Source organism: Cydia fagiglandana, chromosome 4 (genome assembly GCF_963556715.1).
Source record: "Cydia fagiglandana chromosome 4, ilCydFagi1.1, whole genome shotgun sequence".
Taxonomy (NCBI): Eukaryota; Metazoa; Arthropoda; class Insecta; order Lepidoptera; family Tortricidae; genus Cydia; species Cydia fagiglandana.
The window spans coordinates 3,730,945-3,748,891 of NC_085935.1; the positions used below are offsets into that span (position 1 = coordinate 3,730,945).

The 17,947-nt window shown below is 37.8% G+C and overlaps 1 protein-coding gene across 1 annotated transcript; it reads left to right on the forward strand.

Moving 5' to 3' along the window:
* On the forward strand, nucleotides 1-17,152 carry LOC134663484 (androgen-induced gene 1 protein-like). The gene is made up of 2 exons (XM_063519854.1): nucleotides 1-239; nucleotides 16,411-17,152. The coding sequence occupies exons 1-2, from the start codon at nucleotides 87-89 to the stop codon at nucleotides 16,948-16,950; spliced, it is 693 nt and encodes a 230-aa protein (XP_063375924.1). The 5' UTR covers nucleotides 1-86; the 3' UTR covers nucleotides 16,951-17,152.
* Nucleotides 17,153-17,947: the final 795 nt, after the last annotated feature.

The following is a 17,947-nucleotide window of genomic DNA, read 5'->3' on the forward strand; positions in this document are numbered from 1 at the left end:
CTAATACCTAGTCGATACAGAAAAGGTCCGCACAAACAGTACATACGTGATATCAGCTTGTATATTTGTTGTACACACTAGGCATAATGTTGGTACGTCTATTCCACTTGTCCGCCGCGTCGCTGTTCTGGTATACAGCATGGTACGACCAGAGTTTCATAAATGTACCTTTCCCCAATGAAAAGTATGCGCAGTATGCTTTGAAAGGGAGAGTTACTTTCCTGACGTTCTGGTGCTTGGTGAGTTTTTAATGTTCATTTTATTAAGTAACTAAGCTGGTCACTGTCCCAATTGTTGCCACATTAATTCCAAGCAAGTGTTGAAAAGCAAGTCAATGAACTAGAATACAGATGTATAGTTCGTTTTTTTTAGCATTAGAAATAAGGTAAACAATCTTGATGTGTCTTTTAATTGAAAAACACATTTTAAAAATAAGTTTCGGCAAATATGTAACAATTATGAATGTAATACGATCATTTATATTCTTCTGCTTTCATAAGTAATAGTTTTTGATTTTTAAAAAGCGATTTTCAATTAAAAGACATGTCAAGATCGCTTACCTTCTTGCAAGTTCTTTCTAATGCTAAAAAAAACGAACTATAGTGCATAATTATTTTCCATCGAATTTTTCGGAAACGTTCGTTTATCATGCTACTTCAGTCAACCTCAGTACTTTTTGTACTGAGACTGACTGAAATAGCAAGACATGTTCGTACGTTTCCGTGAAAATGCGATAGAAAATAATTATTCACTACCTATATACAGTAGAGTCCGGTTATAACGACACCCAAGGGACCGCTGATATTACGTCGTACTAACCGGACGTCGTACAAAACAAACTGCCAATTTTAATATATTTTTTCAATCAAAATAATTACAACATTTTATATTTATTAATACTTATGCGACAATTAAAGAAAAAAGAAAACATTTCTTTTAAAATAGTTTTTTACGTTGTGTGATCCTCCACAGCCGGACCACCTCGTCCGATTGCGCTCAGTTTTTAATGGCGAAATGTACCTCTAATGTACTTCACGTACCTCGTCGGAAATTGAACGTACCTCTGTAGTTTGGCAGATATATGCGTTTAAAAGGGGTCCGGCTGGGGAGTAAAATCTGCAGCCGGACCACGCCTGGATCCGATCATATCTGTTATTTTGAGATATAATTTAAATATCAGATGAATGTACCTGTTACGTACCTCCGAAGAAATCGTTTTTTTTATTTAAAAAATGGTCTTATAAATGAATTTTCATACATTTAATTTTTTGAGTATACGCGTAAGCGCCTGTCAAAAAATAATAGCAACATAGTAGAAAACAAATGTATTCAATTCGGGCAAGTCGTCTAACGTGTCAACTAGATACAAATGTGGGTGGTTATAGGGAGTGTTTTAAACCGACACAAGTTTAGTTAGTAGTCTTTTTCATTAGCATAGTCTTTTTCATTTCATTTTAGTCATTTGCATAGTTTTTGTGTAATAAATTTTTGAAGATCGTGTTTTAGGCCCCCGGATTTTACGAAAAACGTTAATAATTTGCAAATTACTTTGTAAACTTTCCGTTGTTGAGTGCTATTGAATAAACCATTCAAAGACGCAAATTTAGTGGCAATTGTGACTTCTCTAGGTATATTGGTTATAAAGATATTAATGAATTTAATGTTTTTGGTTTTCATTTTTTTTCTTCCATATTCCGCCGTAGTAGGAGCCCATATTTGTATGACAGCTTCATTTATATGTCTTCTATCCACCCTATTTTTTACAAGACCTAATTCCGTGAAACATTCAAGTAATCATCGAAACACTATATCCGGGTTATCCGGCCGCTAGGGTTGGCACTTCGGTATTTTTATTTATACGCCATTTTCTTGGGGATATCTGGTTTCGACTTCATATGGAAGAAAATGTGATCCCACTGCTTCGAGAACTGATTTAGTAAGTACCTATCAGGCAAGTGAGAGTCGGGTTCGCACACGAAGGGTCTAAAAAAATTTTACCATGTCATACAGTGTACGATGACAAGGGTCCTCAATGTGCAACTCCAACTCGTACTTGACCCTAACTTTATTTAATTTAATTTTTAAACATTTAATAATTGGAATTTAAATTTAGGGCAGTACGTTTCAATAGTGGCACTACTAATGACGGCAATACCGCGAGAACAGTTTTGTCTGACAAACATCGTGAAGCATTTGCAAACATCCTTGGCTTAGAGAAGTGGCTTCTGGACGATCCCCACACAGTTCTAGTTGTATTGTCGAGTGGTCTTCCAATAGACGCAGAGAAGTTTGGCAATTTTTGTAAAGAACTAGTCCAAAAATATGTCAATAATTACAAATGGTGTCCTATGACAGTCACCATACATAAAATTTTGGCCCATGGCGCTGCAATCATTCGAAACTCGTCTGTTCCAGTTGGTATGCTTTCCGAGCAAGCAGCAGAGTCACGGAACAAATATTGGCGTCACGATCGAGAACACCATACTCGGAAATCGGATAGGATAAAAACAATGTCTGATTTGTTTCACAGAGCACTAGTCTCATCAGATCCAGTAATTTCCGAACAACAGATGTCACAGAGAATAAAATATATTAAAAAACGTTACCATCTGCCGCAGTAGCTTTATTGAAAGCACTGCAATCACCACAGGCACAGGAATCTCAGGAGGAAACCCCAACACCAACATCCGAGTTCTGTCCAGACGACAGTTATTACGAGGTGCAAGATGGGGCAGAGAGCCTCGAAGTAGAAAATGATGACCCGACTAAAAACAGATATATACAGCAGTGTTTCACCTTACTGCATGGTAATGAGGTCCAAAAGTGTATACGTCTCTTTGTAGTTGACTGTCATACAGCTAACGACCAAAATGTAAATATTATCTACCCTAATTATAAAGAGGAAGAATTTGTAAGTTATCTATAGCTAATAAATTACTAAATCTTAAAAAAACTTATTATTTCATATGTGTAGGTTTTTATTAACATATTAAAGTTTGTTTTTACCACCCATAAAAGTGCTATACTGTGTATACAGCGTTAATATTATATCCGGCTGAACCCGGATATTGGTAGTGGCAGCCCTGACCGAAAATTTTAATTGGCTTTAAATTCAATCTTCCACGGAATTAGGTCTTGTAAAAAATAGTGTAGATAGAAGACGTATAAATGAAGCTGTCATACAAATATGGGCTCCTACTACGGCGGAACATGGAAGAAAAAAAATAAAAACCAAAAACAATAAATTCATTAATATCTTTGTAACCAATATACCTAGAGATGTCACAATTGCCTCTAAATTTGCGTCTTCAAACGGTTTATCCAATAATACTAAACAACGGAAATAGACCAGTCAAATCTTCCAAAAAAATCTCCTAAAAAAACAATGCGTGATGTAGTTCTGTATTTTTTATATATTGTTTGGAGTCCCTGGAGGAATGTGAGACTATGTTTTGCAAGCAAATAAAAGTTGTGCTCTCTGTGTAATTTGCGAAAAACTGCAAAAATTTCAGACTTTTTTCAGAATTTTCAGATTTATTGTAAAACTATGGCCGTTTTTGGTCAAAACTTGCTATGTAATGTTGAAAGTATATTAAATTTGGAACAATTTAAGCCCATAAACAGCGCCGTATGTCAAATAGTTCTTGAAATATGGGGCTTTAAAAAAGGGTATTTTTTTCCTTGGAATGGAATTACAAGTTTTTCCTATATTTTAAGACAAATATCGGCACAACCGCTCATGCTATGATATATATTGCAATGAATAAAGTTATAGCAAATTTAATTACTTTTCATGTAAGTGCTAGAAAAAGTCAGTAAGTCTTACAGTACTGAAGTAATCGTAAAAAAATGAAATTGCTATAATGGGGTAGGCAACTGATGTATTGTTTAAGGCATTGTCAAAATCCCTTCAAAAGGCAGTACCATCGTCGAGAACGTAATATACGATTATCTTTTACCGGTTTTCCCCGATAGCAGTAGAGCGACGTCGGAGATCAACCATTTTTAAAATGCACCCCTCTCTTAAGCACTTCAATTCAGTAATGAAATCAAGACACAATCTGTAGTTTGGCTTGTTTCTCGGCTCCATTTTTTGCTTGTAGCCATAGATCCCACGATGCCGATTCCGATTTAACAATTTGTTATGATTTTGAACTTGTTTTCATACGACCGACCTTGACGGTAATAATTATAGTTCACGGCAATTGGCGTGGTGTTGGATAAACACACTGAAAGTCATGTCACTAGTATCTAGCTCGCGCTCGCTTATTGGTGTTCTTGAGTGAACTCTGAGTCGTGGTAATACAAGATCACGATAATATCCTAACCGTAACATAATGATTCATCAGAATCAGCTAACATTACCACTCTAGGTAACCGTTTAGTTATAGGGCATGTATGTGACTCAGTCTTGTCATGTAACCAGTATATCAAAACTTCTTCAATGGTTTACCGAATTTACACAATAAATTACAAATTCATTTCCAATGGTTGTTAAGGCTGAAATGAATGTGGTGCTACTGCTCAGAGAGTTGTCAATCCACGGGTTGTAAACTAGCAATACCTCTTTCACTAGTAGTATTTACTGTATAAAATAAATGTATTTATAGTAAAAAATAAAAATAATTGGAAAGTAAATGGGTCAATTTATCAATAGAAAACAAGTAATTGTGTGGTTTTATGAAACCACGATATGGCGTGAGTGCATTTTAAAAATGGTTGATCTCCGACGTCGCTCTACTGCTATCGGGGAAAACCGGTAAAAGATAATCGTAGATTGCGTTCTCGACAATGGTACTGCCTTTTGAAGGGATTTTGATAATGCCTAAAACAATACATTAGTTGCCTTCCCCATTATAGCAATTTCATTTTTTTACGATAACTTCAGTACTGTAAGACTTACTGACTTTTTCTAGCACTTAAATGAAAGGTAATTAAATTTGCTATAACTTTCATTGCCATATATATCATAGCATGAGCGGTTGTGCCGATATTTGTCTTAAAATATAGGAAAAACTTGTAATTTCATTCCAATGAAAAAAATACCCTTTTTTTAAAGCCCCATATCTCAAGAACTATTTGACATACGGCGCTGTTTGTGGACTTAAATTGTTCCAAATTTAATATTCTTTCAACATTACATAGCAAGTTTTGATCAAAAACCCATAGTTTTATGATGAAACTGTAAAATCTGAAAAAAGTCCGAAATTTTTGCAGTTTTTCGCAAACTACGCAGAGAGCACAACTTTTTTTTGCTTGCAAAACATAGTCTCACATTCCTCTAAGGACTATAAACAATATACAAAAAATACAGAACTACATCACGCATTGTTTTTTTATTGTAAGATTTGACCGGTGTAAAAGTTCATAAAACGATTTACAATTTTTTTTAAGTTTTTCGTTATATCCGGGTGCCTAAAACACGATTTTCAAAAAATTATTACACAAAAACTACGCAAATTGGACACGCGGGAATTTTAGTCTCGCATTTGTAATGATCTAAACTTCAGTAATTTGCAATAAAATGAGGATGTCACTTTTTTGGCTTCTATAAAACACTGTGAGACCTACATTTTTTTTCCAACTTGATATACTTTTCTTATTTTTTGATATATCTGGTTAATCATTTTTTAACATTATGTAAAGGATATTCACAGTGGTATGTATTTTGGACTAATCCATTCAGCCATTTTCAGTTTATAGCAGTTCGAAGTCAACTGTGGTTTGTGAAATTTTTGAACGTTTTCTAATAATTTGTTAGACCAAGTATTGAAAATGTTACAGTACGTTATATATTTGTACTGCCGACTTTATGACGTCACAGCAATTATCCCCACCACTTTCGCGCTTGTCATCTCTTATATTTGGGTTCAAGGCATTACACTGAATGCATTGATACCATATTCACCCATATCCCGGACGACATGAGCGGAAATCGATTACTACGAGGGTTGCACTGAAAATGTCGGGAATAGAGAAAACTGTCGCATCTAGACAGTCAATCTTTATTTTAATGCATACTTAAACTCAAACTGACCACGCATATAAATTTTCTTTTGAAAGTAATCATTCTGTAATGCACACGGCTCATAATCCCAAAGTCCTTTTTGTATGGCGATTTTGGGGCCTTAGTGGTTTTGTATGAAATTCGTGGAGTAGCCAACGGAATTGAAGTTTTTTTTACATATATATGTATATAAAAGATTTTTTTACTGTTGTCATATGAATATTTAGGAATGTCGAAATCTGCCGATATGCAACTTTTTTGGCAGTCTTTTTAATTAACAGCACAAATGCGATTTTAATTTTTGACGTCGCTTTGGAATGACATGCTTCTTTAAGATCACCCATGGGATAAAATGAAAGTGACTTTCATATTTAATTTTAACTGCAAACGAACGTACGATGAAATCTAGTTCATAAAAAAATAACAGAAGCCCTTTGTAACTTTTATTTGTTCGATGAGGGCATATTGAGAACCGTTTAAAAATATGATTCGAAAAATCACTTGGTCAAAAATTCAAATAATGTTCGACATACAATTTTCAAATTGCCAGTAATTCTTAAATACAAATGACAACCAAATGGAATATACCTTAAAAGTTTTATAAAGAGTTACATTTTTATAAATTATATGCCTCTTTCTATTATGTTATTTCTAAGTGTCCCATTCCCGAATCTTTCAGTGCGACCCTCGTAGAACACTTTTCTTTCGCTGGCCGGTCTACTATAAGAATGTCCGTATACTTAATATTTATTTATAAATTACGCACAAAGAGGCAAAGTAAATCACGTTTGTTGCATGGGAGCCCCACGTTAATATTTATTTTATTATTTTTTAGCATTTGTTGTTATAGCGGCAACATCTCTGCGAATTTCAACTGTGTACTGTAAAACGTTGTACAATACACGTGCGAAAAGGTAATTCGCAACTCGTGTCGGTTTAAAACACTCCCTATAACCACCCACATTTGTATCTAGTTGACGCGTTAGACGACTTGCCCGAATTGAATACATTTGTTTTCTACTATGTTGCTATTATTTTTTGACAGGCGCTTACGCGTATACTCAAAAAATTAAATGTATGAAAATTCATTTATGAGACCATTTTTTAAATAAAAAAACGATTTTTTCGGAGGTACGTAACACGTACATTCATCTGATATTTAAATTATATCTCAAAATAACAGATATGATCGGATCCAGGCGTGGTCCGGCTGCAGATTTTACTCCCCAGCCGGACCCCTTTTAAACGCATATATCTGCCAAACTACAGAGGTACGTTCAATTTCCGACGAGGTACATGAAGTACATTAGAGGTACATTTCGCCATTAAAAACTGAGCGCAATCGGATGAGGTGGTCCGGCTGTGGAGGATCACACTTTTACGTTAGTATTAAGACACCTTGTCAAAATGGAGAGACTTGTGTGTTTAGAAGAAGCCACTTTTCAATATACGCGTACTCACTCGTCATCCGCAAATTACTCGTGACGTGACTATTTCATCTTGCTCCGTATAGGCAAAAGGGGAGTTGGGTGAGCGGGACGGAGTAAGCTTCTTACCAACAATTTATTTGTAAAAACTACGTCGCTCGTCGCTGTAACCGGACTTGACGGACGGATTTTGTGTCAATTTCCGTCGTTAAAAGCGGTCGGTTGTTGTAAGCGGAGTCGTAATAAACGGTTGTTCTTTCATAGTAGCTTGTACTAAAACCAAACAAGTGCCTATACTTACGTCGCTATAAGCGGTTGGTTGTTATAAGCGAAGTCGTACTAACCGGATTCTACTGTACCTACATCTGTACTCGTAACTATAGAAGTTTTTACTAAAGATCAATAAGTTTTTGGCAAAAATTTCATTTTTGGTACAAGTTTTTATCGCGGACTGTACTTTTCTTACGACAGACAACTAATACTCATCGAGAAAATTTAAAAATCCTAACACAATTAAGTTGCGTTGTTTCATCATAGAGTTCCAATAGCCACCTCCTGTTTCCATCATCAGGTCAGTTCGTCAGTACCATATTATTGTATTGTCATCAGAACTACATACAGCTGCCAATTTTCATGACGCTACGATCCTTGGAAGATGGTTAAATTAGTAACCTTAGATTCCATTACATAGTTACATATATATATACAGGTCGAGAGTTCCTATGGCCACCTCCTGTCTCCATCATCAGATCCGTTCGACAGTACCATATTATTGTATTGTCATCAGAACTACATATACAGCTGCCAATTTTCATGACGCTACCGATCCTTGGAAGATGGTGTTTGAGAACATATAACTCATTAAAACAAATCACTTTATGAATATTATAACATTTTTGTAAATTAAAATAACATATCTTCGTCTAGTTAAAAATCAATAATTTTTACAGAATGAACAAAATCATATATATCTAATCAATGTCAATAAAACGAATTCCGAATTCATTAGGCGATCAAGCGGCCAGCACGTAGGTACGCGACGGTAGCACCAATGAGGCGCTAACATACTCCCCCCCCTCGAGGAGGTAGAGCCTCGAGGACGAAGAAAGCTCCTTCCGGTTTGGGCAGTGGACATAGACGATGAACTGCTCTTCGTATTATGCCACGTGCCGTGCTAACATCCGCCACTCTGGATACGTTGTCTTGTCCGGGGAACAACTTCACTATTCGTCCCATTCTCCATTTCATTGGAGGGACGTTTGTCTCCTTAACGACAACCACGTCGTTAACTTGAAGTTGTTGTGTGTTGACCTTCCACTTAATCCGTTCCTGTAGTTCGGCCAGAAACTCCTTGTGCCAGCGATTCCAAAATTGCTGCCGCATTTGCTCGATGTGCTCGTATCTACTTAGCCGATTTGGGTTGATGTCCAACAGGTTCGGAGAAGGTAAAGACATCAATGCTTGGCCGATCAGGAAATGACCTGGCGTTAATGGCTCCAGGTCGTTGGGATCAGTCGATAAATAGGTCAGCGGCCGAGAATTCAAGATGGCTTCAATTTGATTGAAGAGCGTTGACAGTTCTTCAAACGTCATGTGGGTGTTGCCTAGGACCCGCGCCATATGGAATTTGGCTGACTTGACTCCGGCTTCCCATATCCCTCCGAAATGTGGAGAATAAGCCGGCGAGAACACGAACTTTATACCCTCATTAGCCCCCCACGAAGCTACAGAATTATTGCTGGACTTCAGAAAGGAAGCAAGTTCGTTACTCGCACCCACAAAATTTGAACCGTTATCGCAATGAATCTCGCATGGATAACCACGACGAGATATAAACCGTCGGAGACATTGAATAAAAGCGTCAGTGGAAAGACTACTGACGAGTTCTAAATGTAAAGCCCTTGTCGAAAAACAAACGAAAAGAGCTAAGTAAGCCTTGGTTATCTTGCAGCCTCGACCCTTACGATCTGTAATCAAGAAGGGTCCCGCAAAGTCAACCCCACAAACCTTAAAGGGCAGACTTGGCGTGACTCTGGTTTCAGGTAAGTTCCCCATAATAGGATTTACAGTTTTCGCTTTCATAATCCAACACCTTTTACATTTATTAACCGTACTCCTCGCTAAATCTCTGCCGCGTATAGGCCAAAATTGATTGCGTAGATTATTTAGTATTAGTTTGACAGATCCATGCAAAGTTCTACTGTGCTCACGCTGAAAAAGCAGCTTCGTAAATGTGTGTTTAGCATCTAATAATGCGGGGTGCTTTTGCGTGTAACTGACTGGAGAGTTTTGAATACGACCACCGACACGTAGTAGTCCGTCCTCATCTATAAATGGTGTAAGCTTAAGTATTCGAGACTTTAAAGGTAAAGGTTTACCTTTTTGCAGTGTGCAAAGATCATCACCGAAAGACTCTAGTTGAGATTGCTTTGTCAGATATTTTAAAGATGAATTTAATTCCTCTGTAGTTAAATAACCACAACGTTTAGACGCCGTATTTCTTAAATTGTAGATAAATCTTTGCACATATACAAAAACTCTTTGCAAAGTCGTCAGCTTCGAATATCTTTCAAAGTCTACGACACTGTAGTTTATATCTACTGTATTATCGATAAGAGTAAACGTTTTCATTTCGGGTATGCAACTAGTATCGTTGATGAGCGGATTCAGTTGTGGCCATTTTGACATATGGTCATTAAGGAAAGAGGGACCCTGCCACCAAATATCGGCGGTACATAAATTTTGAGGGTCAACCCCCCTTGATGCTAAATCAGCAGGGTTCATCTCTCCTGGCACGTGTCTCCATGTACTATGTTGAGACAATTCTTGAATCTCACCAACCCGATTTGCTACAAACGTTTTTAAACTCCGAGGTTCCGCTTGAAGCCAACTTAGAACGACAGCTGAGTCAGTCCAATGAAAAACTTGCTCAATATTACAGCGTAGCGATTTCTGAACCTTAACAGTCAATCGAACAGACAGTAACGCGCCTAAAAGTTCCAAACGTGGAATAGATGTCGGCTTCAAGGGAGCAACCTTTGTTTTTGCGCACAGTAAACGTGTAAGTGTGGTACCGTCAACATCTGAGGAGGTTAAATAAATGCATGCAGCATATGCAACCTCAGATGCATCTGAGAATGAGTGTAGAGTAATGTTTACAGGTTGACTACACAAAACGTATCTCGGTATGTTAATGTTTGTCAAAGTTTTGAGCTTGTCTACAAAATCTGTCCATTTTTTACATAAATCAGCTGGAACTGGATCGTCCCAGTCCCATTTTGATAACCACAACCTCTGAAGAATGATTTTAGGTGTAATTGTAACCGCACTTAGTAAGCCGAGAGGATCAAATATTTTTGCCGAGTTTGACAAAATAGTACGTTTGGTAACTGGCGGTTTGGATTCAATTTCTACTGAAAATTGTAAACAATCGGGTGCTGGTTGCCATTTCAAACCTAGAACACTCGACTGGCCATCTAAATCTAAATCCTTAGGTATCATGGTACTTAGGCTGGTTTTGACAATATCAGGAGCGTTCGTATGAAACTTACGAAGAGGTAAGCAAGCTCCGTTTAATATATTGGTAACTGATTCACATATGTTGCCAAGCTCCGCTCCAGTCTGCGCACCAGTCAGAAGGTCATCCATGTAAAAATCATGCTGTATTATTTGGGCGATAGTTTGATTTTCGCATTCCTTCGCTAACTGTAGCAAACATCGCGTGCTGAGAAAAGGCGCTGAAGCAGTACCGTATGTAATTGTATTTAATTGTAATATACGCATCTTTTTAGTATCTGGATCTTTCCAAAGAATCTGCTGGTATTTACGTTGGCTGGGCTCTACAAGAATCTGTCTGTACATTTTCTCTACATCTGCTGTAACTACGTATTTATGTTGCCTAAATCTTAACAAAATAGACAACAAGTCGTCTTGCACTACGGGTCCTACATATTGTATGTCATTTAAGGACTTACCTGACGTAGTTTTTGCTGACGCATGAAACACGACTCTTAATTTGGTAGTTTCACTTTGCTCTCTTAAAATAGCATGATGAGGAAGAAACTGACTACCTTCTTCAGCTTTCGAGACTTCAGTCAAATGCCCAAGGTCTTCATATTCCTTAATAAAATCAGAATAACCTTTTTTAAGTTTAGGATTCCTAGACATTTTTCTTTCAATGCTATAGAGCATCCTTTCAGCCAATTTATATGAATCACCAAGGGTATCTGGCGATTCTCGAAAGGGGATACTCACGATATATCTTCCGTCACTATTACGGTGCGTAGTATCGTTAAAAAGTCTTTCACAATAAGCATCATCTGAAGATACTGCAGGTTTCGAACTAGGTAACTCTTCAAGTTCCCAAAATTTTGACAACTGGTTTCTAATTTCTTGTGAAAAGTTACAGCGGATAGTATGAGAACTCGTAGAGTCCTTGGGCCTCCCCCCCGTAGGGCCAGCCACTATCCAACCTAGCTCGGTTTCAACTAAATATGGTTGCCTTATACCTAGCTTAATTTTCTTTTGCCCAATCAAGTCCCAGTATATATCAGAACCAAGCAAGAGATCGACTTCTGCCGGCGACTGGAACTTAGGATCAGCTAGGATAATATTGTTAGGAATATCTACCTTTATTCCTGTATTGACTGCAGGAAGCTCATCCGTAATCTCAGCTACGATATAGCACCTCACTTCAGCTATAAATGACGTATGGAGTGAATGTAAATTAAGATCACAATATTCATTTATAAACAAAGGTATTTTATTAAGACACGAAATGGAGCGATTTACAACAATTGTACTGCAACCAATCTTTTGTTTAGCCTTTTCAGTAATAAATGAGGACTGACTACCATTGTCTAACAACGCGCGCAAAACAAACTTGTTTCCGTGAATAGTCACCTCAACTAGAGCTGTAGCTAAAATAATATGACGACGGTCTGCCGCTGTCAACGTGACAGTCGTGTTAGTCGAGTTTGTTACGATAGCCGAATTAGAAATCTCATCATAGCTTGCGCCGCCGCTAGCGTCTTTATACATAAAGCGCGACTTGACACACGGATCGGCGCGCGACCGTGCTAGTCATGCTTGGGGCTTAGTTTCTTGATTTACGCTTGAAGGCGAAGGAGCTGCTGACATTCGAGGATTTGAAGTATTATTACTAGGTCCGGCAGCTGCTTCCTCTTCACCTTGTTGTAGGTTAATCACTTCTTTATGCAATATGGTGTTGTGCCTTTTTTTGCAAACCCTACACGCAGTACTGGTGCGACATTGATAAGCAGTGTGGCCGGGGCGTAAACAGTTTTTGCACAACCTCCACTGACTCACCTGTAAGAAGCGCTCATCAACCGATAAGGAATTAAATTTGGGACAGTCGCTTAGCCTATGATCCTGCTTACAATAATTACACTCATTTACCACCACGCTAGTCGAAGATCCCTGTGACAGGCCTGACGAAACAAAGCATTTAGTTCGAGTAACATTTTGACGTTTGTCGTTTTTATTTAAATCCGTCTGAATTTGACGTTTGTCGCTCCTCGAACTAGATACCGTTTCTAAAACGTCAGCTCTGTTACGAAGGAATTTATAAAACTCCTTTAATGACGGAGAAGTTATGTCACTACGAAACTCTTCCCATTTTCGCGCGGTACTAACGTCAAGTTTCGACGAGGCCATATAGATAACCAAGGTATCCCACTTATCGGTCTCCTCGCCAAGAGACTTGAGTGCTTGTAAATTTTTTGACAAATGGTCAATTAATTTGCGTAAACCCTCATCACTTTCCTTCGACAAAGGCTCTATGCTAAACAAACCCTTTAAATGTTGGTTGATTAACAAACGTTTATTATCATATCGCTCGCGTAGAAGCGACCAAGCGATAGGATAGTTCTCAGCCGAGACGGACACAGAATTAATAACTAAGCTTGCATCGCCTTGAAGGTATGACTTGAGATAGTGAAATTTACAAACGTCATCAATGTTCTCGTTGTCATGTATTAAAGACAGATAAAGGTCTCTAAATTCTAGCCACTTATCTGTCTTTCCATCAAAGGGAGGAAGTCTTAGCTGCGGGAGTTTCACATTCTTCGCTCCTCCGCGCTGACGGCTGCTCTGGCTGAAGAACTCGTCCCCTTGATGGTCTTTTTCCTTAAAGGCGGCAATCACCTCTTGGGCCTGCGCCATTACACAATAAAACTCATTTTCTGTGGCCTCTCGAGCATCCAGCTCACTCTGAGAATCATCCTGTAATTCAATGTTATTTTGTATTTCATCAAAAAGGTTAAATGCCTCCTGTATTTTAGACAACCTAAGAGTGCATTCATTTATAAGAACTTGAGTTAGATTCCTTTTATCTAACAACGGCGTGAGGAATTTTTTGAATAGGGTTAAAGCCCTTCGAACTGTTCCTCTTTGTCGTTTGAGTTCCTCCATTTTGAGGGTGCGAGATTATTTTAAACTGGTAAATTATACTTGCATACGCATTAAAGCAAATTTAGGTACATAGAGGTACTTACAGTAATAATCCCGCGCTTCGTAGAATCACCCTTTAATTACTTACGATATTTTAATAGCGATTGATAGTTGATGGGTACCAGCAATAGCCATCCGTGCTCTCACCGGCTTAAACTCACAACATCTGGTAATCGTTATTGGATAAATTGGGACATTCTCCGAAGGATAGTCTTCATTCTCAACTCAGCGCAATCTTCTTCAAATATTGCGAATGTGATCACGTCGGGGTCACCAATAAATGTTTGAGAACATATAACTCATTAAAACAAATCACTTTATGAATATTATAACATTTTTGTAAATTAAAATAACATATCTTCGTCTAGTTAGAAATCAATAATTTTTACAGAATGAACAAAATCATATATATCTAATCAATGTCAATAAAACGAATTCCGAATTCATTAGGCGATCAAGCGGCCAGCACGTAGGTACGCGACGGTAGCACCAATGAGGCGCTAACAGATGGTTAAATTAGTTACATAAGATTCCATTACATAGTTAGGAATATGACAGGTCGACCTAATAAAAGCTTGTTAAAAATGACCCCACGTGTATTTGTGCCCTTAGCCTAATAGCGACTCAACTTTAGGTCATTTAGGTAAGTATAGCGCGAAGTTTGACAACGCAAAATATTGAATGCAAATAAATTTAAGCTTAGAAACAAATTAAACGTGGAAAAATTCACTGTCTTGAACCCACGATCACTGAGGGGCTACCGCGAAAAACCGAAATTCGCAAATTGTGGGGATCTTTCTCCTTTACTCGAATGAAGGCGTAATTAGAGTGACAGAAAAAAATTCCCGCAATTTACGAACTTCGATTTTCGCAGTTATAGCCTTGGAGCTATAATACAGTATAATACGAGTAGTACATTACTACAGAGGCCGGGACGAAAGGGGTTCCCGGCCGAAGACATATAGACGGATAGGTCTGAGGCGGGCAACCCCATTTCCCGCCGAGGTATGTATAGTGCTTTTCTCAAACATGCAATGAAATAAATAAAATAAAAAATCCACGAAACCCAAGTTTTATTCATAGAAAAAAGTAAAAGTAAACTACTCCCAAAATATAACTAACACGTACCTATATCTTTATGACGCGTATGTTTTACACGTGTCGTGTATTTTTACTACACGTATATTTTCATGTATCTTTTTTTTCGCCTTGTATCCGTCTGACTGTCGATTTCGTCACATAAGTTTACATAGTCTTTCATGTTGATATCATGTTTTACATACATCGTTGCTTTATGCATGGAGTAAATACCTAAGTATAATTTCTACGGTGTTGACGATTTTGTAGTTTCACTTTCATTTCTTTAAAATATATCCACAAAACTGTTTCTAATAAAAGTAAGCCATTTTTCTTAGTCTCTCAAATAATAAAATTGCCATAAGCAACCATATACATACCTTCTTCTTCTTTGACTTGGCGGCAGAGGCAGCATTAAGTTATTTAAAATCGATTCTGCTTACGCTGGCAATTCCAACTCCTACGATTACAATCAATATTAATTTTGTTATTTCGTCCGAACTCACATTAAAGTAAAAAAATCAACAACGCATCATAAATCCAATAAAACAGAAATACATACATACATCACTGGCTCAGTGACCCAAAGAGGATCCTGGCCTCTGACACAAGAGAGCGCCATTCTGCCCTATTCTGCGCCACTTCACGCCAGTTGGGTATTCCGAGGGCGGATAGGTCTTTTTGGGAATAAAACAGAAATACAGAATGAAAATGTTTCAACTTTGCCTCCATAACAAATAAAAAAAACCGGGCAAGTGCGAGTCGGACTCGCGCACGAAGGGTTCCGTACCATAATGCAAAAAAACAAAACAAAAAAAAGCAAAAAAAAAACGGTCACCCATCCAAGTACTGACCACTCCCGACGTTGCTTAACTTTGGTCAAAAATCACGTTTGTTGTATGGGAGCCCCATTTAAATCTTTATTTTATTCTGTTTTTAGTATTTGTTGTTATAGCGGCATCAGAAATACATCATCTGTGAAAATTTCAACTGTCTAGCTGTCACGGTTCGTGAGATACAGCCTGGTGACAGACGGACGGACGGACGGACGGATGGACGGACGGACGGACGGACGGACGGACGGACGGACGGACGGACAGCGAAGTCTTAGTAATAGGGTCCCGTTTTACCCTTTGGGTACGGAACCCTAAAAAGAGGACTTTGCCGGCCTAGGCCTGCAAGATTTGTATGAAATTCCATTAACGACCTCTTGTCCTAGCCTGACCTGCACATGCAACGCACCTGAAACGTCATACTTCGCAGCCTATTATAAGGAACATAACATCAATATTTCATTGCATGTTTGAGAAAATTTTGTTGGTGGCCGGCGACTGGTTGCGCCGCCGTATTGTCTCGGCGGTTGTTGATACAACTAAGTACCTTGTTTATTTTAAGGTAGTTAGCATACTTATACATATTTTGTTTCAGGTACTCCAAACACTCTACTTCACCGTCTCCGTACTGAATGACTACATCGGCACCAATGTCGATCACCCCAAGCAGAGCTCCATCTTACGCTTCATCAAGGACAAGCTGTTCATCCTCGCCTTCCCTGTCGCTCTCTACGTCACCTCGTTCTTCTGGGGCATCTACGCCATCGACAGAGAACTCATCTTCCCTGACTGGATCGCCAAAATCATCCCCTCATGGGTCAACCACACAATGCACTCCTTAGTTCTCCTCTTCATCGTTTTAGAACTAGTCATAACTTATAGAAAATATCCGTCTAGGTTCGTTGGGTATTCGATCGTCGTTTGTTTCAATTTTATGTACACGTTTTGGTTCCATTGTGTTTACTATCAGACTGGGATTTGGGTGTATCCTATTTATGGTGTGTTGAACTGGCCGGCGAGGGTAGGGCTTCAACTGGCTAGTACTACTTTAGCGCTCGGATTTTACGTACTAGGAGAGAAGCTAAATGAATTTGTGTGGACGAAAGTTGATAAGCAGAAGGCGAAAAGCAAATGATTTTTTATATTATAAGATGTACGCTTAATTTTAAAACTATAAGTCCTAGCACCGTATTATAAAGACAACTTTTGTAGAAAATTTATTAAGAAATATTTTGTTGCTTGTCAGTTTTATTGTAACTTCAACCGTTTTTCTAAAAACAATGAAAAACTGTAAAATGCGATACAGCACTGAGGGAAAGGGCGAATCCTTCACTTGACAAGTTGTTTACAAATATATTTCATTTAAGTACCTATATTAAGCTACATGCATGTCAACCTGTCATGTTTCATGCTGTCTTCTGGATAGGACCATACTTTATAAGTACCTAGATTCGAGAGCTTATTTATTAATATTTACAAAGACTGTTTTTTAATGCATTTGTTTCATTTTAGTACCTAAGTTTTTATATTACCTAACAGGAAAGAATTTTCCTGAGACTTACACTCACAAGGCCAAGGAAATAAAAATACTACATTAGAGCCTTAAGGCGAGGTAAATCTCCTATAAAAATACCTCTAGAGGCTCTAGAGTGGACTTAAAGTGTAAGGCCTCATTAGTAAAGCCTAAATATACCTTTTCCTCGAATACCACCGGATTACTGCCTCTCGTTAACTCCGCTTAATGATCGCACTTTTGGGGTTCTGCGGGATGAAAACCTTTTTTATAACCAAACTTCTATTAGAATAAGATTCATTCAATTTATTGAAGGTCCAAGCTCATTAAGCCTATAGACGGTGAGATTAATTAAAGGTTTTAATTATTTCAAGATATTTTAGCTGAAGAAAAAAATGCTATATTTTTACATTCGATTATCTATATGCAAATAAAATGCTAGATTAAAGCGATATTATTCTAGTTGCCTATAATTAATATAATTACCCAACGTAATGAATAACCGCATGTAATGAAAGTGCATAAGGTATTATCGTTAATCTTTATGACAAAAATGGTTGTTAGGTCAATATGGCGGCAAATGTATACTTATGTAGATTTATTGCAGGGAAGACATTCA